The sequence below is a fragment of the Thamnophis elegans genome, chromosome 1 (genome assembly GCF_009769535.1).
Source record: "Thamnophis elegans isolate rThaEle1 chromosome 1, rThaEle1.pri, whole genome shotgun sequence".
Lineage (NCBI taxonomy): Eukaryota > Metazoa > Chordata > Lepidosauria > Squamata > Colubridae > Thamnophis > Thamnophis elegans.
In genome coordinates, this window is record NC_045541.1 from 63,300,514 (window position 1) to 63,326,828 (window position 26,315).

The window sequence follows — 26,315 nt, forward strand, 5'->3', positions numbered from 1 at the left end:
TGTTGTTGTTGTTTAAAAAACAACAATCGGGGGCGGGGGGGAGGAAATAATAATAATAATATATATATATATATCTGTGCGAAGTCCCGGAAAATTCCTCGAAGCAGCGGAGGCGGAGAGACAATCGGAGGCGGGAGGCGAGCTCTCTGCAGGTCTGGTCTAATGGACAGCGGACCCATTATCACCCAGGTTAGCAAGGAAGAGGTGAACAGTCCTCTGCAGGAGAAAGGTAAGCGTTTTTAACAACCCTCCCCCTCCCCCTCCCACGCGGATGCTTTTGGGGGGGATCACGCCTGCCTTCCCTCCTCGGGGGAAATGCCTGGGGGGGGGTGTCTACAGGTCGCCCAAAGCGGAGCTGCAGAAGCCCCGCGGCCCTCTTCGGGTTTGACAGATTCGCCCCCCCCCCTTCGGAGAAGAGAAGCGCTGGATCGCCCTGCGCGCCTTCGGTGCCAACGGCTCGAACCGGGGAGGGGCGCTTGCAGACTTCCCCAACCCCAAAGGGCCTCCGGAGTCACTCCGATTTGAGATTCCGGTGGTAAAGCCAAAGTGGGGGAGGGGAATGGGGGAAGCGGAATGTCTTTAACGCGCGTGTTTCTTCTGGGGTCGAAGATGAACCCCCCCCGTCGACCCTCCCCCCCCGGTCGACGACGCGTCCCGCGAATTCCAGCCGTTCCCTTAACGCGGGCGCGGATGGCAGGCAGAGCCGTCTTCAACCCGGGGCCCGCGGGACGTTACACGATTGCATGCCGTGCGCCCGTGAGTGTGGGTAAGGGCGGTGGGAACTGCAGCCTCAGGCACCCGGAGGAAGCAAACTTGGGGTGGGTGGGTGGGAAGCCTGCTCGGGACCCATCCCGTCCTGTGGATACCAGGGCGCAATCGCTTTGCACACGTGCGTGCATTTTCTCTAGGAATGGCTGCGAAGTCCGCGCACGCTTTCCAAACCTAACCGTGCTCAGGAGCTGCCAAAAAGGCAGCTTTGCCATAGCAGATCGCTTGAGACCTCATATCCTCTGGAAGGACTGGGGGATTGATGAAGGGCCTACAGTTGCCTTGGGTGGATATCTAGGGTCTTTGGGCGCCTCTGCTGCCCCCACCCCAACTCCTTTGCGCCCAATATATTGGCGGGAGCTGCACGGTGGGAGTCCAGCAACAGGTTTTATTCAGAGCTCTCAAGACAGCCTGCCTTCCTCAATCTGTTGAGTTCCAGGGGCCTGATTACCATTCCCATGATCTTGGCAGAATGTGAGTTGTAGTCTGAGCCATCTGGAGTGGGCAAGAGTGAGACAGATGAGTGCAAAGGGCATCCTGTTGCCTGCCCTCCCCCTCCCCCACCCCCATATCCTGGATGCCTCCCCCCCCTCCAACTGTCAGTCACTGTTTTTCCCTGAGGGTGAGAGCTAGGAGAGAGAGGAGAGAACTGGGGCGTTTTGCAATGGAAGTACATTTTCCAGATGTTTCCAGCTGAGGGTTTCCACAGTTGCTGCTTTGGAGGTTTGGAAAGTAAGGACGGGAAGGTGGGGATTGGTGGCTTTTTAATTGGGGATGGACAAAATCTCCTAGCAGAGACTGGGCGCTGCATACCAGCTAATTTTGTGCCAGGTATTAGTAAATCAACCAGAAGGCTCCTCTGCTGGACAGAAGCCAGAGGCGCCGAATGGGGTGTTTTTTATTGATGTTTCAGGATTGATCTCTTAACTTGCAGGAATCTGCCTGAGTGGTAGGAAGAGCAGCCTTTTCTCAATCTTTTGGCATATCACCTCCCACCCACTTTGTCTTCCGATATGACCCATTTGTAGCTACCTAGAAAGGAGCCCCTCTGGTGTTATGGCAGAAACGTCCAATTGTTTTTGTCCCCAATTTGAATCATGAAGAGAGCTATACCAATGGCAATCTTAACAACAACCACAAGAGGGGGAGGGGGGACAGTGTGTGTGGCCCGCGTCTTGATGGCTCCTCTAGACTTTCTGCACCACTTCCTGGTGAACATTGAGGAAGGTGCTGGTTAGCAAAAAAACCTGAGGCTGCCTTCGTTTAACAAATTCAGACCTCTTGCCCATCAGATGTTTTATTCTTCTTCTTATTATTATTATTATTATTTAATCAATTTATAGGCCACCCAATCCCGGAGGATTGACAGTGTTTTGACAGTGAGGCAAAGGGGAACAGTGGTTCTTCACTGCTGAGCAGACTGGACTTGTGAATGGAAGCATTCCTGGTCATTTGCAGCAATCTGGGGAAACGTAGCTGTTTGATTCTTCCTTCTCTGATTTCCACCATTTGAGCCTGGTGGCCAATAAAGATGGAGGTGCAGAGGATGGAGGAAATGGAAAATGGATTTCCTTCCTACCACAGTTTGTCTGAGTCAGAGAGAACCATGGTTGAGCTGGGAAAACCACAGGAGTCTTGGGAGACAATGGCAAGCTTTCTTAATATATAATATGAAATAAGTATTTCATTGAAGTATAAAATAATGCTTGGTTAGAGATGCAGTTCAAGATTGGAGTCTAGGAGAGAACATCAGGGCTGTTGTAAGCCATGAACAGAGAGGTTTGCACCAATTCTACTCTAGCAACTAAACTAAATCCCACCAGTCTACCTGAAAGTAGACGTTTGTTACACATCTGAGTAAGCGAACACAACCGGAGGCTTATTGAGTTGCCAAATATAGCCGGTAGGCTCTCTGCCTTTCAGGAGTCCCATGTGGAATAAAACCATGTATGCAAGACCTTGTCGTGATTTGGGATGATTGAAGAGTTTGCACCTTTCAGTCGACCACCAAGAAGTTGCCTTATGCTGCACTGAGCTACCGCAGAAGGAATCTTGTCTACAAATAGACAATATTGTTCTGCTCCGGGCAATGAGGTTCGGACAGCACAAATATAGACAAGGTTAACTTCAGGCCAACAATCAAATAAACAATACCTCAATCAAGAAACTTCCCAAGAGCCATTATTAGTAAACAGCCCAACCAAAGAATCTCTAAGACCGCCCCCACCCTCACAGACAGGCAAGAAATCAGAATATAAACTGAACAGCAAGCAGCACTCCTTACTTCCTAGCACTGATGATGGTACCTAGTTTGGGCAATGAAACGTCTGCAAGAAAACAAGCATGCTCAGAGAGCACCAAGGACCCCTCATTGTCTATAATTATTCTTAATGGACTTTCAAAGCTCCTGGCTTCAGGTTTCCCTCCTGCCTGAAGTCCTTGGTGTTCATCCTTGGAATCAATCATAAGAGTCTTTCTCCCATGCCAGGGAAGAGTCTTGGAACAAAAATAAATCAGTAAGCTAGAAAAGGCAGAAATGCAGGCAGAAAATAACCTGCAGAGATGCAGAAACCTCTCAAGTTAAGTTTTAAACATTTGCCAATACTGTATGTATTTATCTGTCTGTCTGTCTACCCTGTTTCCCCCAAAAATAAGCCCTCCCTGAAAAAATTTCAATGACAGCAGCCATGAGGTGACCATGCCTCCTGAATCTCAAAAATAATAAGACCTCCCTGAAAATAAGCCAAGTGCTTATTTTGGGGGTCAAAAGAACATAAGACTGGGTCTTATTTTCAGGGAAATACGGTATTTATCTATCTATTTATGTACTTACCTTACTTACTTACTTTTCTACACTACTCATCTTGCCTAAGTGACTCCAGGCAAGTCCTCAATTTAACAACCATTCATTTAGTGACCGTTCAATGTTACAACAGCACTGAAAAAAGTAATTTTCAGACTTACTTACAACCATTTCAGCACCCCCAGGGTCACATGATCAAAATTAAGATGCTTGGCAACAGGCATGTACTTATGATGGTTGCAGCGTCCCGGAATCATGTGATCACCTTTTGCGACCTTCTGACCAGCAAAGTCAATGGGGGAGCCAAATTCACTTAATAAGCATGTTACCAACAACTGCAGTGATTCACGTAACAACTGTGGCAAGACTGGTTGTAAAATGGGGGCAAAACTCACTTAACAATTGTCTTGCTTAGCAATGGAAATTTTGGGCTCAATTGTGGGAGTAAGTCGAGGTCTACTTGTACAATACCACCATAAAGGTTAACAATTGAAAGGTCAACAAGGCAATGGAAAGCCACTACCAGTCAGAGTAGACAATGCAGATTTGAAAGACAGCCTAATATAGAGAAATTTAGAATTCCAGCCCTTGGGAGAAAACAGCCTTCAAAAGAGAACTTAGGTAAAAGGTTCAGTGACTTTCTGTGACTGATGATTCCCATGCAGGAACACTGTGACAGGATTCATACATAATATTAAGTGGGGTCCTTAGTGAACTTGGTTGTTTGACTTATAATATTGAATCAAACCATTTTAGCCAGGGTCCCCCCCTCCTAAAGTTGAACCTTTATGGTTGAGTTTGCAGTTCATGCTAAGCCAGAAGCAAGTGAATCGCATAATGGCTTATTGCTGTACTATGTCTATCCAGGTGCACTTGGATGGCACCAGATGGGAAAATGTGGCAAATGCCTTTGTCCATTCATCTTCCCTTCTAATGCTTCCCTGAAAAAGGCTGCAGGTTCTCTTTTTAATAAGAGAATGTTTTCAGACGTGAATCGAATATATCCAGGCTGCTTGAAGGAGGTAGGTGCTGAATAGGAGTTCATCTGGTTAAATGTTGTTTCCTCTGAAAATTGTCCTAAGACCAATCTAAAAGGTTTATTTCATTCTTCACAATACTTTATGGATTTGAGTGAGAAAAGGCTCATGTTTAAAACTCCCATTTAGTTCATATTTCATCTCTTTTGACAGGATAACTATATCAGGGTGAAAAGAAATCGAATTCTAGCTCCCTTTCTCTATTTTGAAAGGTACTTAATCATTCTTCTCAAGCCTGTTGTGATAATTCCTTCTATAAGTTGAACACATTCAATTCCCATGGAATTTCACTGTGGAGAAAATTTATAAGCTCTCATATAATAGAAATTGTAATAGTTCTTCATCCTCTCACAGTATCTATCCAGCTCTCAAAGTTTTTGTTTTATCATTATAATTTACATATCATTATTTCTTTGTGTATTTATTTTTATTCCATTATTATTTTTAGTAGTAACTCTAGGCCGCAAACATACCTAATACTCCTTCCTCCTCCTCCTCTTTTCCTCACAACAACAGCCCTATGAGGTGGGTTGGACGGAGGGAGAGTGGCTGGCCCCAAGATTGTATAATATTTATTACATTTACAATTCATAATAATTATGCTACATTTATAATTTAATTTATAAATACAATTTATAATTTGCAATAAAAATATTTTATTTTTCTATTTTATGCCAATTGCATACAGTGCTATAAAAGGCTCAACCTGAGACTGTACTGGAAATCAGGAAGTCTTTGATTCCAATGACAGATTCCTCTGTGAACCCCCCTCTCTTAATTAATCCATTTCCAATATGGACGGTCATAATAATGGTTGCGCCTTGGTGGTGCAGTGGTTAGAGTGCAGTACTGCAGACTACTTCTGCTGAATCTCAGCTGCCTGCAATTTGGCAGTTCAGTTCCCACCAGGCTCAAGATTGACTCAGTCTTCCATCCCTCCGAGGTGGGTAAAATGAGGACCCAGATTGTTGGGGCCAATATGCTGACTTAATAAACCGGTTAGAGAGGGCTGTAAAAGCACTATGAAGCGGTATATAAGTCTAAGTGCTATTGCTATTATCTCTCAAGGTAATTGCAAGGTGAGCAAATGCAAATGAAACAATAATAGTAAATGCAAGTGAAGTCATTTGTACAGGTGAATATGCCATGCTAGGATAATTCACAATTTTATTACATTAATGAATTAAAATAAAGGCAGGATACTATAAACAGTCCATCTCCTTTGTATGTTAACGTTCAACAGGGAGATGTGTTGAAAAAAAATTGATCCGCCTACTTGTGGCCAATGCTATTATGATGCAATTAAGAGTTATACTTATTTCTGCATCAAGAAGAAGAAGAAGCATAAAGCAAGACTCCTAGAAAAGCTGATTATAAAAATTGGCTTTATTTATGCTATTTTTTAAGAAATAGGAGATAAAAGTCTCCAGAGGAAACCCCAAACTGCTTCAGTGGTCTTCGGGGCACAGTTAAAATGTGGTTGGAAATAGCAATAGCAAAAGCACTTGGTCTTATATACTGCTTCATAGTGCTTTGAAGCACTCTCTGGGCGGTTTACAGAGTCAGCATATTGCCCCCAACAATCTGGGTCCTTATTTTACTGACCTTGGAAGGATGGAAGCCTAAGTGAACTTTGAGCCAGTCAGGATCGAACTCCAGGCTGTAGGCAGTCTGCAATACTGCATTTTAACCACTGCACCATCATGGCATGTTGTAATGAGAGGCATGAAAGACCCTTGAAAAACAGTTTGAAAGTGTTCAACTGGTTATATTGGGACTGCATGTATGAAAACTGTATCGGATGCTTGGCCCATTTTTATTTTTATTTTTTTTAGATTTGGGAGGAGGCTTTGCATGGGAATGAAAGTTGATTGCTCCCCGAAGGTTAAACTAAATGGACATTTGTCCCTACCCTTTGCTGACCTCCTCTGCCTTCTGAGAGAGTGGGAGGCTGGTCAGCAGAGAGGAATCCTTCAGTCATGGCTCACCTGGTTTAGGGCAGACGCATCCATTGTATTATACGTAAATCAGACCACTACAGTTTGTTCTGTGTGCATAAATAAAGCCTGGCTGTGTGTTCAATGAGAATTCAGTCTTTATCTTAGAAAGATAGGCCAGTATTGTATCTTGCATATATTTGGGGGACAGGATGAAAACAAAGACTTTCAAGACCCATAAGCCTTATCTAACATCCTTAGCAGTAAGGGACGATGGGAGCTGCAATTCAAGTACATCTGGAATACAGCATGTTACCCTCCCCTGGCATGAGGCCATTTAATGACTTCACCGCTGAAGTAAGATTTGTTGGACTTACTAGCCACTGCCATCTCTCCTCCTTTAATTTATTGTTGATTTATTTCTTTTACAGCCTGGCCCCTAATCCCAAAGCTCTTGGCAGGTTACAGCACATTAAAAATATTAAAAACAACAGCAATAAGAATAACCCCCCTCCCCCAAGATAGATGCCAATAATAGCACTTAAGTAATCTTCGGGGCTTGGTGAAATAAAACTGTCTTCAATGATCTTCTAAATGCGGTGAGAGAAAAGAGCAAAAATGTGAGCAAAATCATTGCAGCAGCAGTCCAGGGAGATAGAGAGTTGTTGGGAGTCTCGGGTAGCATATATATTGAATGAATTCAATTAAAAGGACAGCTCCTGTGTCAATCTTATTGCAGCTTCTTCTGCGTCTTGGCAGCTCTGTCCAAAGCTTCTGTTGGAGGGCTGAAGCAGAAGCTGAGCTGAAGAAGCTTCTTGGATGAGAAGCGAAATGTCTTCAAAGAAAAACCAGAAAGTCCAGTTGCCTCTTGAAAAACCACCTTTGGGACAACCCATGACCTGGATGACTTAGAATCTCCATAGACATCTCAGATTTGAATCTCATCCCAGTGCAAATATCAGACGCTAGTATATATTCCCTTTGTTTCCATCCATATAGAATGTGGGGATTATAGAATACTAACCTGCCTTAGAGGGCTGCTGTAAAGCTTATAGAGACAATAATTGGAACAAAACGTACTGTTCAAAGTATTATGATTAATGTCAGTGGAATCTGGTGAGTTACAGTCTGCCACGAAGCTTATTGGGTGATGTTAAGCCATTGACTGGGTTGAAACATTATCCTAAAAGTTTATTTAACCGTGGTTTGTGAAATAGATCAGACTGGCCTTATTCCCCCAGAGCATCCGCATGATGTAAACCATGGTTCATTCAGCACCACGGCGACATGCCCACATTTGTAGTGAGCCAAAACCAGTCAAATCTTGCTATAGTTTTGTATAAAATAGTACTGTTTAATCAGTGCCACTAACTGCCCAATCACAGTTTACCTTGGTGATAGAAGCAGGAGAAGGATCAAGTGATCCTTTCTTCTTGAAATTAGCTGTCATTTGTTGTAATGGGAGTGTGCTGTGTTTCTTGTGAAATAACTGTGTATCTTTTTGGAGCACTGCACTAGAGACTAAAATTCCAGTAAGTCATGACTGAGGCCAGAATAGAAACTGAATTCGATTTTGTTATGGTTAAACACAATCCAAATTAAATGTAGTTGATATGATTACGTTCCAGTTATATGCTTTATCATTTTCCCTTCCCACATTAACAATTACAATTGGGTAAAAACATCTGGAAGTCTCTGGGGGTTATATAATAAAGGGAGGTTGGACATATCTGCACTAAGAAAACACTGGAATCTTAACTTCATTTTTCTTTTTTCACTCTATATTGATAATTGTAATAAATATGCAAGAGTGCTTAATCAGACTTCTTGGGCAATTTTCTTAGACAAATTCATGGAAGGCAGTTATGTTCAATGCTGATAAATAATGGTTTAGTGTTAAGTCTGAATGTGGCCTTTATCTCAAAAAAACCTGAAACAATTTTATTAAAAGACTTTTCTAAGCTTTTAAGGTGACCACTGACTAACAGTTGCCAATAGAAAAGTTGTATGCCCCACCTGTGGTTTGCTACCATAGTTGGCTAGTAGGGGTAACAAAGTAGTATTTGAATTGGACCATAGGTCTAATTTGAGCAGTGAGATATTTTTGATTATTATAATGCCTTCCTGCTAGCTTCAGGCTAGTGACCTGTCAATGACAGTTTATCCCCCCCACCACTTACCATTTTTGCAGTTCAAGGTTTCATTAAGCCCCTGGTGTGCATGGATGGTGAACTGTGGTTGTTTGGCTTGATGGGTCGAAAGATGGCCAGGCCTGTTGCGGTGTGAAGTTGTGATGCTGTTCTTTTCTGAGCTCATTCCTACTGGTTTAGAATGTAGGCCTTGTGCTCTAACACAATCTCTGTGAACACCACGCTTTGCATGCCATGCTCAATGAGTGCTTGTCTCATTTGTGTATTCATAACAGTGACATCATTTGCCACTGCCATCCTATGTAGGAGAAATCAGTGGAGTCTGTGGCCCTGCTTCTTTGGACTTTAGCCTTCCCAGTTAAATCTGGAGTAAATCTGAAGGAAGAACTGCATGAGCCATTTTATTTATGAGTTGCTTTAAAGCATTTGTACTTTACTCTTTGCCCAGAAAAGCTCTAGTTGTTGCTAACATATCAATGAAACCAGAACAAGCTGTCCTCAAGTTTTAATCAGTGCAGACACAACACAGCATTTGAAAGAGAAGGTAAGGGAGGGAAAATATTTTAATATTGTTTTCCACTCTTTTTTGCAATGACCTGCCGAAATACGGCAGGACTCTTGATATGAATACAACAGTTGGAATAGAAATTGTGCAGGCAGGGGAAATTACAGGGTTTTCAGCTGAGCTGAACTAAGAATGGCACAAGTTTTCCTTTGCTGGGCCTGTTGTAAAGACGCCTGGTTACTAAATGTAGCCATGACGAAGTGCTATTGGCAAAAGTCACTGTATACTTGGAATGTTTTCTTCAAGCTGCTTGTGGCATTCTCCTTTGCAGGGATGAGAAACTATCTTCTTCAATTAGTAAGAACCTCAGAGACCATGAGTTAAATATCACAGCAAGAACTCCCTTAATTCTGATCTCTATTTAATAATGGCAGGATTTGGGGAACGCCTTATCATTTGTTGTCGAATTCTTTTGGGCCATTCCTTTGCCATATTTGCTATGGCTAATTTTAAACTCCTGGTTGAAGAATTTTGGGAGTTGAAATCCACAAGACTTAAAGTTGCCAAGTTTGTATATTGGAGCCTTAGTGGTACAGATAGGGGGAGCGGGAAACCTCAGAGACCTGGTAGTGCTCAGAATGGCCTGTGACACTTGAGAGTTTGAGATTTACCTCTGGTTTTCCAGGGGGAAAAGTCCAAACCAGACAGATAATGTTATTGCAACAATGTGCATTGAGTGAATCTGCACTGAACTTACATAGAATTGATAATATGAGCATTCAGATGTCCTTGGCTGGATCTAAGAAAGAGGTTAGAGTGATGCACCATTCAAAAGTCTGTCTTAATGGCAAATTCCTCAATCTTAACTGGTTGAGGAATTCTGGGAGTTGAAGTCCACAGGTCTTAAAGCTGCCAAGTTTGGAGAGACTCCAGTGCTAAAGTACAGTGAGATTTTGTTTCTCATTTAGGCTGGGAAACCGGAATTGGGCTTTTGAAGCATGATGGTTCTTGGCAAATGACAAATGTTTTAGTTTGTATTTTGGCTCTGGTAATCCGTTCAGTATTCGGTGCTTTGCCCCAGCAATTTTGTGTTTTGTATTCATGTGGAGCACTCCAGATCTCAAGTTTCTTTTTATAAAAGATTGAATGGTTGATGAACTGAGTCTGCCTTACTTGCTGTGCTGGTTTGGCCCACCTTGAATTTTCTTGTCTTTACCTGATGAGGTGTGTGATTTTCTTCTTGTTAGCCTTGTCAGCAAAAACAATATTTCCGGTAGAGAACTGAATCAGAGAGAGCAGACCTGAATAGGGATATGTTCCTCTTTGAGCATGTTTACAATGTGCAGCTGCCAATCAAGGTGTAGGGTGTTCCCGAAACAGTCTGCTGAAGGTCTCCGGGGTGATGGGGGAGGGTTGCCACTGGAAGGAAGCAAATGGTTCTTGAAACCGAGGGCTCCTGGAAATTAAAAGCTTTTTGTGGTCTGAGAATGGCCTTGTTCTGTTTTCAACTAAGATCTGTCCTTCATAGTTATTGACTCATTAGGATCTGCTTTAGATTTCCTCTGCTCACAGTGACAGCAGCTCTATCATAATGGCCCTAGATTATGGATGGGAATTTGTGGTCCCAGACTCACTTTAAACTACTTTGGATGGCCCTCGGGGACTCCTCTAGCCATGACTGCTGAAAACTGTCAGTGTTTCCTCCTATGTTGATGTGAGTCTATAGTGTAAGCCCTTAAAGTATGTATATTAGGGTAGTGGTGAAATTCAAAAAAAATTACTACTAGTTCTGTGGGTGTGGCTTGGTGGCATGGCAGGGGAAGGATACTGCAAAATCCCCATCGCCACCTCACTCTGGTGCCAGCCAGATGGTATTTGCTGGTTCTTCAAACTACTCAAAATTTCCGCTACCGGTTCTCCAGAACCTGTCAGAATCTGCTGATGTACAACTGTATTAGGGTTAACAAAAAAAAAGAAAACTTATCCCTACCCATGTGTGCAATGTGGAACCACTTATTGCTAGATTTTAAAGGGGCTATTGACTATCAAAATTTTGCCTGCCTCCAAGAAAAAAATAAAAATAAAAAACAGGGTGAGTTACTTACAACCAATGGTAATGCCCTTCTCCAATTACACTGCTGAAATGCAGTAGCAAAGTACAGACATCAGATCGTTTGATTGTTCCTATAAAAATACCAAAACAAAATACTCCAGGAGGGTTGGTACACCTGTTTTGGTTTCAACTCCCCCTCAAAAAGGTAGAAAAGGGGAGAGAGTTGCTACATCTTTTCAAGGTTACCACTTTGCCTTCAGAAGCTCAACATTGGGTGTTTACGGTCTGTTTCCTATCATTCATGTTGAGCAATATCCTTGTGGTTATCACATAGCTGGCTGAATAAAATATCTGCAATTTGTAACTCTTTGTTTTTGTCATAGTTGGATATTTAGATTGATACTGGACTTACATAGCTGGTGTTCTTCAAGAAGATAGGCAGGGACCTACTTCAGTCAGGGCACCGTGCTTATGTGTGCCTGTGAGAATGAACAAATAGGAAAGGCACTTGCAGGCATGAAGTACAACTTTATGTTTATTTTGCGCCAAGCACATTGCCATTTGTGAGATGGTGGCTTTGTACCAGTCCATGAATAAGAAGGAAGTCAATTGCTAGGCATATTTTTTGGGACTAAAATTCCCACAAGGGAATTCTCAGTTACATTCTCAGTGAGCACATATGAAGCTATTTTGCCCTCTTTACAAATTCAAAGGTAGACTATGCAATAGTCAATCCGTGATGGAGTTGCATGCAGAAAGTCTCTGTCTTCAAAGCAGACAGTTTGACGTGTCGTGGAACTCTGAGCACCTAAACTAGAGGCCCAAAAGATACAGGACAATAAGGTAAAGTGGGTATGGCCAAGGTACACATTTGGGCAGAGCAAGGATTTTCCACTTTTCCTGAATGTTTGCAGGGCATGGTCTGGTAGTCGTGGTGCTAGTTGTGGTATACTTTTCATGTGTTTTCTGGTCTCAGAGGAGCAGGATACAGCATTGTTGACTTTTGGCAATTGTACCACTGACATTTTGAGATAGGATTAAATCGATGTGTGTGTGTGTGTGAGAGAGAGAGAAAGATAGAGGGAGCCAGGGAGAGACAGAGAGACAGAGGTTGACTTTAGGTACCACATGTGGCCCTGGGACCTCTCTTGCTCTAAATAAGTTCTGCTTATGTCTGAACCTTGTCCATTCGCTTTAAAAATAAACATGGGAAAATTCTTTTGCAAGTGCTACTTTGGTTCTCACAAAAGCAACATCCTTCTACCACAGAGCATCTACCTCTGAGTATGGTTAGGACAAAACTTGCAACAAAGTGAATTTAAAAACCAAAACTAGATCTTGTGATTCTAGAGTAGGATTACTGGGAGTGAAAGTGCTACCATCTTGCTAGCTAGGCTTTCTGGCTATATGTTCTTCTGACCTACCGTAGCCCTAGTCCAGGGGATCTCAGAGTGAAGACAATCTCATGATTTGGGGCTGGGTTAGAGAGCCAAATATAGCATAGCAAAGAGATGAGATGGGAAAGTGAATCTAATTTAAAGCTTGGAAGATGATGCATGATTAAAACTGCCCTGGGGTTTTTCTAGTGTTGGCATCCTTGTGTGACTCTGTTGTTACATCCTCAAACCCTCACAGCTTCAACCTTAAACTGTCTACTGTGGACCTCACCCCATTCCTAAGAGGTCCTTAAAAGGGGGCGCATAAGCACACCAGTTCCTGTCCTACTGTCCCCATTTATTTGTATTCATTTCCTTTATTCATGTCTATGTTTACATTTATACCTGCTATCTTGTACATATTTGACAAAATAATAAATACAAATACTAAGGAAAATGGGGGTAGGGGGAATGAGGGAGAACAAACATATATTTTCCATTTCCATAAAACAGGTGTAGATATTTGTGTGGAATTTAGGAAGAGGAAATGATGTTTTCTTTTTCTTCTTGCAAAGTATGGATTCAATTGTCGTGGTCAGAAAATCAGACATATTTTTCTTACTATTGAAAAATCTTTTCAACAGCTAAAATCAGATTCCTTCAACCTGGTCTCCTCTCACCTCAGCAGAGCCCTGACTAATCTCCCTCCCTTTCATAATTAGGCCTAGTACTTGCATGCTCCTTTCCCCCTGTTCAATCATACCCATGCATCCACTTGGTCTGGCACTTTTCCATTTTGGGGGAAAGCTCTATATCTCCCATCAAGAATCCAACCTGCTTATTCTCCCCCCCCCAACCTCCTACAAGCTGGTTCTGTTCAGATGCATGAGTTTTTAAACCCCTCAGTTCCCTGATCTGATAGCCGTGTTGGTTGGAGGAAGGTTGAAGTCCAACTGGAAAGTATCAGCCTGTGGGAAGCCTGACTTAAGAAAAGTTGCCCTGTTTTAAACAAGCTGTCTTGTTTAATGTCTCCTGGATCCACCTTTTTCTCAAGTGAACCAGCCTATTTCGCTTACAGAGCTGTATGCAGTTATGGGTTTATTTAAAAATCCATCAAACCAAATATCCTACTTAAAGCTTATCTTTTTATCTTTTCTTCCTTGCAATAATAAATGCACCCACTCACAGAAAGATGATAGTTTTCATTGGCAGGTTATATCCAGTGTTAAAGTAGTAATTTGGGGAAAAAAATGAATATATGAATCAATATGCATCCATGGTAAAGCCAGCCTAGTGGGATGTTAGGTAGAAAGTTATTGATCTACAGTATTCACTTAAATACAGTGTTATGATTTTTTTCCCTACCTCTGAGCTCTCTTCTCAGAAAATAAACTTATTTTGATCATAAGCATCCATGCACAATATGGTTCCATGGCAAATGAGAGCTTACATCTTCAAAATATGAATATGTGAAGGGAAGGGAATGCTACTGTATTGATTAAGTGAATCCTATTATAAGAGCTGCGTATGTAGATGTTAGTTTGCAAGATAATAAAATGATGCATTTGAATACGGAACTTTCCAATCTTGCAATGAGTCAAAGACACTTTAAAGAAACAAAGCTTGAAAAGGAAGAAGATAGATGCTTAGGTAAGGTTCATGTTGGGCAGAGGTTGAGTAGAATACCTCTCCTTAGGGCCAACCTAATGTTAGGTAGAATGAGACAGGTGTTCCAGGCAACAGATGCTGGAAGACAGCAGAAAAGTGTTGGGCTTGAGAGCTGCAAATCACACAGCCTTGTGTTCTTGAGCCAGCCCATGGTCTTCAGATTCCAGGAGAGATATTCTCCTATCTCTGGGTTGAAGGAGAATTCCTCCTGCAGTCCACTTAGCTGGTACACATGGAATGGGAGGGATGCTCCTTATTCTTGTCTTAGGCAGTAAAGTATCTTTGACAGAAGAGCTGTGCAGTTTCATTTCCACTTGCTTGTCTTTTCTGGCCACCTACCCACCCTTCCCCAATCCTGCAGGGGTTCAGAACCAAACATCTTCCAAGAAACCCAGGAATCGCAGCATCTTCCAATCGCTTTTTTGCTGCCTTTGCCATGACAACTCAGAGCCTATCCCTGTCAACAACAATGCCCCACTGCTGGTGGAAGAAAACGGTTCGGTGACCAAGGTACGTTGAGTTGTCTCTTTGATTCCTGGTGGGTTTTTTGGCCATCAAGGATCTTGCCTTACAGGATGGAACCAGTTTCTGATGCTCCTGAGAACAACACATCCATTTGTCAGAAGGAACTCGTTAACAGTCTACCCCAACCCATGACTTTCCAGATACGTGGGATTGAAACACCCAGTGGTGGGTTCCTACCAGTTCAGCCCAGTTCAGCTGAACCGGGAGTAGGTTGGCAGTCTGGGTTGTTGGAACCAGCAGTGACCCAGGCCTTCCATACCCCCAAATTGGCTCTCCTGGCGGTGTCATAAGTGCCACCATCTTGTTTTTGGCTTCTGTGCATGCACAGAGCAATTTTCGTTGTATTGTGCATGTGCATGCAGCACACACCAAGTGTGTGCATGTGCATGGCACATCCCTGAGCGAACTGGCGGTAGCAGCTGTCGGAACCCACCACTGGAAACACCGTCCTCCTAGCAAGCAAAATAAATGATTGTGCACCATTGGGACAGGTGAATATTGTAGTCCAAACCATTCAATAGATACTATGTTGGGAAGGATACGTTATATTTAAGAAAAGGGCTGTTGTGCACACCCTTATTTCAGTTCATGATAATTCTACCCATTGAGAATTCTCAGATCATGTTTAGCCCCAGGTAAAATTCCTGAGCTCCTTGATCAAGGGATAACATCCTAAACTTCAAAATAATAAAACTCCAGGCTGTAGGTTGGAGAAGGTGTGAAAATTTTAATGGATTTCATCAAGTGACATTAAGCCCTGAGAACAGAAAACAGTTTGAGAAATTAGGTTGCCCATTGCAGTCCATTCACTATGCATCAGTCACCCTCTGCATTGCTTTAATTGTGTATTTGTACTTGGATAAGGAGAATTACCATATTTTTTGGACGATAAGATGCACCGGTGTATAAGACGCAGCAAGATTTCGAAGAGGTTAGTAAGAAAAAAAAGGTTTTGCCTTCCCTCAACCCCCAGCAGCACTCTGCAGGCTTCATCAGGGCTGGGGTAAGACAAAAAAGCCTCTGTTTTTGTGAAAAATGGCCGTTTTTTTGCCCATTTTTCGCAAGAATGGGATGCAATGGCATGCAAGGGCGGGGCATCGGGAGGCCAAAAATGGCTGTATTTGTTGTGTAAGATGCACCAACATTTCCATGCTCTTTTAGGGGGCAAAAGGTGCATCTTATACTCCGAAAAATATGGTAGTTACATTCCACATAGATGGCATATCCAACCAGAGGTTGGAAAGAACTCTTTGAAATGTATTTGGCTGCAGATTTCATCACATGATCCCTTGTTGCTTAGCTGCCAATAGATAATGACAGGTGACACGCTTGAGGGGATGGGCAAGAAGAGTCGTGGCTGCCTTGCCTAGGATTTCTTTGATATCTAAGCTGCGAGATGGCAATCTAGTTAGAGATTGGGTTTCATCTATATTTGAAAGAACACTCTGTAATAGGACAAGTACCCAACTGGTATTTGCACTGGACTATACAAAAATCAAACACTAGCAACTTAAGCTATCCACCCACTAATTTTAGGGAAAAAAATTAAGACCTTCTTAAGACCCTTCTATATTTCTGGCATCCCTCAAGATTTGTAGCTTGTTGCCCATGGGGGCTGGGCTGCCAGAACATTAACACATTCATGTCATCACATGATGTATCAGGACTGTTTTCCCCGTTCCCTAACTGGGCGAGGGCATGTCCAGCATGTGATGCATCTAGCCCACATGCCAGGAGTTTGACAGCCCTGCTCTAACCAATAGCAATTTTTTAAAAACGATGATAAAGAAGCCAAGTATGGTGCTAATGTATGAATTTCCTAATTTTGGGAGATCACCAGATCCTTTAATTATCCAGAGCCTCTGAGCTATCAACTCTCTTTAAACTCTGGCCCCAACCTGATTCATTTTTAGATCACCTGAGCCTTGATATACTAGTGCCCTCTATTGCCCAGTTGTATAACTGCTCATGCTTAGGCTTGGCTTCCAAACTTCTCCCTGTTTACAAGTGTAAAGCATCTCATTGCAGCTACTTTATTTTTGCAGTCTATATTTTATAGCTATGGAATAATAAAATAGGGAATGGGTTATAGCGAACAGATAGGTAGACAGACAGACAAACAGACAGACAGACAGATGATGACTAGATAGACAGACAGTTAGATAGATATAAATAGACAATAGATGGATGGATGGATGGATGGATGGATGGATGGATGGATGGATGGATGGATAGATAGATATAGATGATTAGATAGATAGATAGATAGATAGATAGATAGATAGATAGATAGATAGATAGATAGAGACAGACAGACAGACAGATAGACAGACAGACATAGATAATGAATAGATAGATAGATAGATAGATAGATAGATAGATAGATAGATAGATAGATAGATAGATAGATAGATAGATGATAGATAGATAGATACATTTTTTTCATTTTTTCATTTTATTGAGATTTATAGGCCGCCCTTCTCCCTGAGGGGACTCAGGGCGGCTTACAATCACAAGGGGAGGGGGTGCAGTACCAAGAGACAAACAATAGTGAACAAAATAAAATGGTAAACCACAACATGCATTCAACAGTCAACACTCGGGCGGGTAAATTGGAAACCTATCCCCAGGCCTGCTGGGAGAGCCAGGTCTTGAGGGCTGTGCGGAAGGTCTGGATGGTGGTGAGGGTACGAATCTCAACGGGGAGATCGTTCCACAGGGTCGGAGCTGCAACAGAAAAGGCTCTCCTCCGTGTAGTCGCCAGTCGACATTGACTGGCGGATGGAATTCGGAGGAGGCCCAGCCTGTGCGATCTAATCGGTCGGAGGGAGGTGATCAGCAGAAGGCGGTCTCTCAAATATCCAGATCCACTACCATGGAGTGCTTTAAAGGTGGTCATCAATACCCTGAAGCGCACCCGGAGACCGACAGGTAGCCAGTGCAGCTCGCGGAGGATGGGTGTAATGTGGGCGAACCGCGGTGCGCCCACTATCACTCGCGCGGCTGCATTCTGGACTAACTGCAGTCGCCGGATGCTCTTCAAGGGCAACCCCATGTAGAGCCCATTGCAGTATTCCAGCCTAGAGATCACAAGGGCTTGAGTGACTGTTGCGAGAGCCTCCCGGTTCAGGTAGGGCCGTAACTGGCGGACCAGGCGAACCTGGGCAAATGCTACATTGATACAAACAGACAGACATAGATAATGAATAGATAGATAGATAGATAGATAGATAGATAGATACAAACAGACAGGCACACAGACAGATAGACATAGATAATGAATAGGTAGGTAGGTAGGTAGGTAGGTAGGTAGGTAGGTGGGTGGGTGGGTGGGTGGGTGGATGGATGGATGGATGGATGGATGGATGGATAGATAGATAGATAGATAGATAGATAGATAGATAGATAGATAGATAGAGTGGGCAGGCAGGCAGGCAAGCGAGACACAGAGAGAGAGAGAGAGAGAGAGAGAGAGAGAGAGAGAGAGAGAGAGAGTCAGTCTAATCCTCAAGTCTTTCTATCTTGGTTGCTAACTATCCTTTTGACTAATATTGTTCTATAGAGGACTGAGGACAGAGATTTTGATAACTGCCAAATATTCCTTGATGCCAATATGGGGAAGCAAACTAAAAGGAGACAGCATCCATTTTTCACAAAACACATGGAGGACCTCTGATTGTAGAGCATTCATGATCTTCACAGGTTAATTCCCATTGTCCCTCATACCAGGTGTCAGAGGTTGAAAGTCCTTGCTTCTGTATCTTTTTTAATCCAGATTTTAAACTTATGTGTACATGTTTCTCTGTCTTTCTTACCCTGCAGACCACAGTCAAATACCTATTGCCAGAAATCAAACCCCAAGATGCCAGTAAAATCTGTGTGGTGATTGACTTGGATGAGACATTAGTACATAGTTCCTTTAAGGTCAGTTCTTACGTACTTACCTCTCTTCCCCTTCCTTCCTTCCTTCCTTCCTTCCTTCCTTCCTTCCTTCCTTCCTTCCTTCCTTCCTTCCTTCCTCCTCTTCCTCCTCCGCTGATTTTCATCCCAGGCAGTTCTATTAAGAGAGATTTTTAACAGCTGTTTTTAAAATCTTTCTTCATCAGAACAGCCTTCCCCAAACTTAGCCCCTCCAAACTATTGGAGTGGATGAAGGAAGGAGATACATGACTTATTTGTTGCCAGAGCAAAAATGGAAGCTGAGGTTGTTTCTGAAACCCAGGAAGTGTTTCCAACATAACTTTTTCAAAACCAGGGAGATGGATAGTGGGAAGAAGTCTTTTAGAAGGTGTGATTCACCTTGTGCTTCCTTCCTCCTCTCTAGCCGGTGAACAATGCAGATTTCATCATCCCAGTGGAGATTGACGGGGTCATGCACCAGGTATGGAATCTATGCTGGGAAATGGGAGAAGAGAGATTGTTGCCAACCTGGATGGTCCTAGTGTGGCAGACAAATTTCACATTAAATCTGAATTGGTAATGGTTGTTATGGGAAATTCCTTGACAGCAGAGTGAGGGGAAAGGTCCATCTGGTAGTATAGCGTTGATTTCCATGAGAAGATCTTTCACTCAACCCTACCAAGTCCAGATCGGTTAAGAAAAATATGTCTGATCATTAGATCATATGAACCCCAATGGTCTGATTCAACATATGAAAATCTCCTCTATACTTCTAAACACTGGTCAGGCTGAGCTGTGATGGAGCTGAGATTGAAATCGAAAACCTCCTTATATATCGTGATTGCTATTCTCATTTACAAAGAGCTGCGGCTAGGTTCAAGTAATCCAGGATAGGCTGTAGGTACTGCAATCAGCCTGTTCCCGATTACTTGGCCTTGGAGGCAGCCAGCAGCATCATTCACAGTGGATGTGACAGTTATATGTGCTCGCTTTCAAAGAGGAATCGACAGCTCAGCATGCTTTGAATAGTTCCCGGATGAGATTGCCCAGTGACATCATTCCCTACCTCGGGAGTTTGAACCATTTCAGATGGGTGTTGTGTGCTGCGTGTTGAAATGTGGGGATCTTCTCGCTTTGATTCGTTGTGCAAAGGGTACAAGCTGTCTTTTCCCAGCCTTTCTTTGAATTGCAGAAGATCTTCAAGGTGGAGGTGTTCTTGACCTCTTTCTCAGTGCTTGGTAAAAATTCAGTAAGTAAAATCAGAGCAAGTGCCAGAGAATATCCGTATCTAGAAGTATCTTGGCTTCGTAGGTCAGTTAGAGTCTTTGAGGTTGGGGACCATATGTCTTCAGTGTTCTGCAGGGTATCAGTCCTTTGAGGTAGACCAGGCTTGAACACCAAAGTCATGAATAATAAAATTAACTTTTATTACATGGTCCTAGTAACAGAATCGTGCAACTCTGAATGTGCCTCTCCCCTCCCTGCACTTGTCCTAAATAGAACTAGGCCGGGTCCAATTCCATGCTTTAGTCAAAGATTTCTCTTATTTGACTATTGCCTTGGCTACGGTTCTTCCTCCTGTTCTTCAAGCTTATTCTCACAGCCGATTACACAGCGTGAAGTGTGGCAGGTGTAGTTTTGGGCTACTGCTGCAAGAGAAGGACCATCCACACATCCCCTCTTCTAACCCAGCAGTGCCATTCTCGTGCCGATTTAACTTCTGTATGAAACCTTGGGGAGAGATCATCTGTCAGTTTGCAGTGAGGAATCCTCCACATCCTCATGATGCTCCACAGCAAGTCCTCTCTGTTGTGACAGAGCTGCTGTGAAGCCCTAGCCCAGTGCCTGGGGTGGGTTGAGGATCTGGATGGTAGGAACAAGCTGAAAGTAAATCCCAGCAAGCTGGAGCTTCTAAAACAGTTTTGTGGTTAGCTTTGGTTAGGGTTGTCCTCCCTCATTTGAATAGGTCAGGAGCTTAGCAATATTGCTAAACTCGTGGCTTCTGCTTGACTGAATATCAGGCCTTCAAGGAAGGCAAGATCAGGAAACAAGACCCAGCAAGAACTCCCGGAGGTCTATTTTATTGTTATACGGGCATAAGAACCGAATCTTCGAACCCTTCCCTCTGCCCTCTCTTATACCAAATCAAGGTGAGTTTATTATGGGCCTCTTTCTCTGACTTTTCTCAGGCCAAGGTGTCATTTACTAGCCTTTTAATCTGGTAAGGGATCTTGCATTCTTTCTTATCTCTGCCTTTCTCTCCCCAGAGGTACTGTTTATCCAGGAGCAATCAGTTCCAGCGATAATTCTGAATTTGATCCCGTAGAACACTATAGAAAATGCCTGTGACTTGGGTTCCTCCAGGATTCATGTCTCCTGCTGGAGCAGTAGGTGGAAGTCATGGTCAGGGAACTTTTACCCAGCTAGGCTGGTACATTTGCAACCTTTATCTGGCAGTTGTGACTCATGCTCTTGGCGCAAGACACTTTCAGAGCACTGCAACAGGTTTTCTACATGGGGCTGCTTTTGAAGATGGCTTGCAAACTAGAGTTGATCCTAGTGGACAGCCTACTAACAGGGAAACATACTACTGCTGTGTGCCAAATTCAAAGATCTGCTTATAACGTAGGTAAAGATTCCCATCGCATATACGTGCTAATCATTCCTGACTCTAGGGAGCGGTGCTCATCTCCATTTCAAAGGCAAAGGCACATTGAACACTGTTACCTTCCCACCAAAGGTGGTTCTTATTTTTTCTACTTGCATTTTTACATTCTTTTGGACTGCTAGGTTGGCAGGAGCAGGGACAAGTAACGGGAGCTCACTCCATTATGCAGCACTAGGATTCAAGCCACTGAACTGCTGACCTTACTGATCGACAAGCTCAGTGTCTTAGCCACAGAGCCACCGTGTCTCTCTTATAACCTATAAAGTCTTATAAGGAGAGCTCCAGTTTGCTGTGGGGTCTGCCTCCCCCAAATGGCATCTATCCATTCTGTGTGGTATTTAGGGGAGGAGATCAGAGGTGGGTTGCTAATCTTTTTACTTCTGGTTCGGGCGCTCTCTCGCATGCACGTGCAATACTTCTGTGCATGTGCGGAAGCGTCTGGGTGGGTGGGTGAGTGGAGCCTCCCACCACCGCTACTACCAGTTCAGCCAATCTAGGCTGAACTGGCAGCAACCCACCTCTGGAGGAGATACTTAGGATCCCCGCGCCTTGTGAGGTGAGCGGGACATGAACTGAAAGCAAACCATCTTAGGGTGACCCCCAATTCACAGGAACTCCTCATTGCTGGACATGCACCTAGTCTCTCTGTTGTTGGTTTTCAACTAGGCAGGGAAAATCATTTTGTTTGAGCGGGGGGGAAATCCTAATTTTAGTGATTCAGCCATCTTGTTTAGTTGATATTTTATTCCGATCAGGTTTTTATTGTTTGGGCCAGTTTTGTGGCTGCTTTTATACACAGTGCTTAATTGAATGTTAGGATATTATGTTCAATTGCTGTTGTCAACCACCCAGAGTCTTGGAAGAAAGGCAGAATATTACATATGCAAGATACATAAATAAATAAATTCAGCCATTTTCTGGGTAACATGTTTTGCCATCTAGTGTTCAGGTAGGCTTATTCTGATGCTGATCACTGCCTTCTTTGAGAGGAACTGGGTCCATCGGTTTGTGGGCCAAGAAGGTAGGATGTGGAGGCCCCGTCTTCAACTTGTTCCATTATCCCCTTCCATGATTTCTCTTACTCTCACCAGGTGTATGTACTGAAGCGACCCCATGTGGATGAGTTTCTGAGGCGGATGGGTGAGCTCTTTGAGTGTGTACTCTTCACTGCTAGCCTGGCAAAGGTACGATTCTCCTCCTTCTCCTATCGTCCTGCTTTCTCATGAAGTAATCAGAGTAATGGCCTTCAATTTGGAGAAAGTTAGCCAACAGAAAGACAGAGTTTAAGAAGATGCTCATGGCAACCTTTCTATCCAGTTGACCTCTTGATCCATTCTAAACTCAGAATTAATCCAAAAATCCTGGTCCCCAGGATCCATCTTCCCTCTTGCAAGCTGCAGTAAAAAGCAATTCCCACTTATCTGAAACAAGACCCTCTGCTTTGGATTTTCTCTTCTTTCCAGGATTTCTGTAATATTTTGCTCGATGAAGAATTCTGAAACATATCAGAGCCGGGACTTTTCTTTTGTACCATTTTCCTTGATTCTAAAAAAGCAAATGTTCTACAAGTAGACCTTGACTTAGAATCACAACTGGGAGCAGAGCATTTGTTAAGGGAGTTGCACCAGATTTTATGACCTTTTTGCCACAGTTGTTAAATGAATCAGAGCAGTGGTTAAGTGAAATGGGGTCATTGAATGAATCCGGATTCCCCCGTTAACTCTGCTTGCCAGAAATCAGGCGAGAAGGTTGCAAATGACTCTGGGATGCTACAACAGTTGTAAATACATGATGTCCCAAAGGTGCTTTCTCAAGAGGCAACTGAACTTTCTCCTTTTTCTTTGAAGACATTTCACTTCTCACCCAAGAAGCTTTTTCAGCTATGACTGGATGGTGGGGAATGGAAGGATTTATATTCCTTGCAGACAGCTGGTCATTTGCATTCTTTGGTTGAGTCATTGAGGCCACCTGGAGGTTTATCTGTGTCATCAGGGTCACCTGAGTAGTGCAAATGGGTGTGGAACCTTCTTGGAACTGTTGAAAGGACTGTGTTGTAGACTGGAGATAGACAATGTCATATCCCACATCCTCTGTTGAAAGAGGGCTGTTCAATTTTAACATAGATGGCCTCTTTGACCCCTCTTTCAAACCAGTGGTCCTCTCCACCCAAAATGTGGACTTTGCTATCTTCGCAAGAGTGATCTTTGTCTTTTCAATGCAACCATGACCTAGATGACTAAGAACCTCCAGAGACATAAATGCATGGTGGTTACCAAGTACCCAAAATTTGATCACGTGATAGTGGGGAAGCTGCGACAGTCATAAATGCAAGGACCAGTTGTAAGTCAGTTTTCCAGTGCCATTGTATTTTTAAAGGTCACTAAACAAATGATTGTAAGCCGAGGACTACCTGTACTGTACAAGTCTTATTTTTCTCTGTCTTTTGCAATTAAAAGACAATCTGGACGGAGTCATCAGTGGAAATCTGCTTTAATTAACAATTAGTTGGAAAAGCCAGACCTCTTCTGGGGAAAGAGTTTACCAATCTTTATTTCCAATTTAGCCCCACGGAATGCAAAACTTTCAGGAGTTTGGCAGGAAATAAATCAATAGGAATAAATAGAATGCCCTAATACTACACACATGCATACTCTCTTCCCATTAGAACATCTGGAGAATCTAGTCAAACTACTTTTCCTTATCACCTGTTGGTCCTCCAATTTTAGTATGCCGATCCGGTGGCTGATCTGCTGGACAAGTGGGGAGCCTTCCGCGCTCGGCTCTTTCGTGAGTCATGTGTCTTCCACCGGGGTAATTACGTCAAGGACCTCAGCCGCCTAGGACGCGATCTCACACGGATCATCATTGTAGACAATTCACCGGCCTCTTATGTCTTCCACCCTGATAATGCTGTAAGTAGGAGTGGGGTAGCTAGCAACTTTCTAAATGGGGGGGACTGTATCAATTTGGAAGCCTTGCCCTCTGCACTGTCTCTTGAACAGATCTGAAAATACATGGCTGAAGAAGAAGGCAAGGGGGATAGTGTTCTACTTGGTACTTGTGCCCAAGAAGTCTTTTTCTTAACACCATGCATTGTGCAGATGTGTGTGTGTGTTTTTCAATTGAAAGTTAAATAGTAGAGCAATATAATATGCAATCCATAGCACCGTATAAAGAAGTGTGCTTGTATGAAATAGTTGCTCCCTGTAGCCTTACTTGAATCACCGACAGCTGCCAATGCAGTAACCCCTTACCTGTTTTCACCCCTGGCAGGTGCCTGTGGCTTCGTGGTTTGACAACATGGCTGACACGGAGCTGCTCGACTTGCTGCCTTTCTTTGAGAGACTCAGCAAAGTGGATGATGTATATACTGTGCTAAAGCAGCAGCGGACTACTAGCTAGTGACCAATGGAGGGGGCAGGGCTTTGGGCAGGGGATGTCGGAGGGGTAGGTGTGCCCATTTTGGCTGCTTTCTTCTGCTGACCTGTTCCCTCGACCTCGACAAGCAATGCAGTGCCCAGGAAACCCTGCAGGAGGCAGCAGAGAGCAATTATTCCCGTGAGGCACCAGAAGAAACTCCAGCATCTGAATATGATCTTGAACCCCAGAAAGGAAACCTCCTTGCTGCTATGGTTCACAGTTTCTCCCCTTGGATTATGGGTTGCAGAAACCAGGACATCAGCCCCTTTCTCTACACACACACACACACACACACACACACACACACACACACACACACACAACATCAAATGTAACCAAAGCTACCATCCAACTATGGTCCTTTCCCTTCTAATCAGAACAGTTTTCCACTCGTTTCCTGCCATCTTGGGGGAAAGATACACAAGTCTCTTTCCCGGGTATTCACTGCACTTCATTGTGGTAACTGTTCGTATATCTCCATTGTCCTCATTGCAGGAAAAGTGATTTCTAAAATCACCTATCGGCTAGGAAGAGCCCAGATTGAAAATATTCAAGAAAAGGTGGAGAAGAAAAGCTAAAAAGAACAAGCAGAACTAATGTGGTGTGGATGGGACAGGGATACAGAAAAGTGATAGAAAGATGTGAGCAGGGGGTTGGCTTTTTTAGTGGCCTCATCTCCGCCCTTAAAGGAGAAAATGTGTCTGCTTCTTCAAAAGGCTTAGATTTTTACTTGAAATTTAAGCTGGATCTTTTCACAAAGGGGCTGTGGAAAGTGTATAACTATTACACATAAGCTATCTCTTGGGACTAATAGTGAGGTCAGTTTTGTCTTTTGCTCCTCTTGGAAATATCTCCCCCTCCCCTTATGGGAAAATTCCTAACTTTCCAAATACAGTGAGGGGAGAAGAGAGAGACTGGAAGAATTCCCAGTTTCACTCATTTGTTTCCCCCCTCTAAGCTAGACCTCAGAAGGGCTGGAGATGTTTCGTAAGGAGGAGAGAGAGAGAAAATCAGGTGTGCTGCTTCCTCCTGAGACATAGGGTGAACCAGCTATGTCACCTTTACTAGCAAAAAAATAAGAGGAGTTGAAGGAGCTCCAGCCTACACAAGTCCCTCTTTTTTTTTAATCTCTGGAAATACAGTAGATCTCTCACTTCTGTGACTGATTGTATTGGGATAATATGGTTCATGATACAAACATTTGCTTAGGAGCAGTGGTGGGATTCAAATAATTTAACAACTGGTTGTCTGCCCTAATGACCAGCTGGGTAGGTGGGACTTGATGGTCATGTGACTGTGTGGGCATGGCCAACTCAACGTCATTCATGTTGATGGGTGCTTCGCCTTAGCTGTTACAATGTAATAAGGGTTAACCGGAGAGGCAGCTTCTGTAAGCAGGGCAATAAAGATCAGGCTAGAAACAACACCAGAATGTTTCCTTCCTGCCTCCCTTACAGGATTAGCCCTGTAAAGTGGGAAAAAACAAAATGAGATTTCTTCCAAAA

General features: G+C 43.4%; 1 protein-coding gene across 2 annotated transcripts; it reads left to right on the top strand.

Annotated features, from left to right (window-relative positions):
- Positions 1-25,716, top strand: CTDSP1 (CTD small phosphatase 1). 2 transcript variants are annotated; one of them, XM_032217322.1, is made up of 7 exons: positions 1-229; positions 14,659-14,807; positions 18,645-18,746; positions 19,147-19,203; positions 22,482-22,574; positions 24,117-24,302; positions 24,664-25,716. In XM_032217322.1, exons 1-7 carry the CDS (start codon positions 163-165, stop codon positions 24,790-24,792), a joined length of 783 nt encoding a protein of 260 aa, XP_032073213.1. In that variant the 5' UTR covers positions 1-162; the 3' UTR covers positions 24,793-25,716. The 2 variants fall into 2 exon arrangements, with proteins under 2 accessions (XP_032073213.1, XP_032073218.1); XM_032217327.1 differs by lacking the exon at positions 1-229 and adding an exon at positions 729-756.
- Positions 25,717-26,315: the final 599 nt, after the last annotated feature.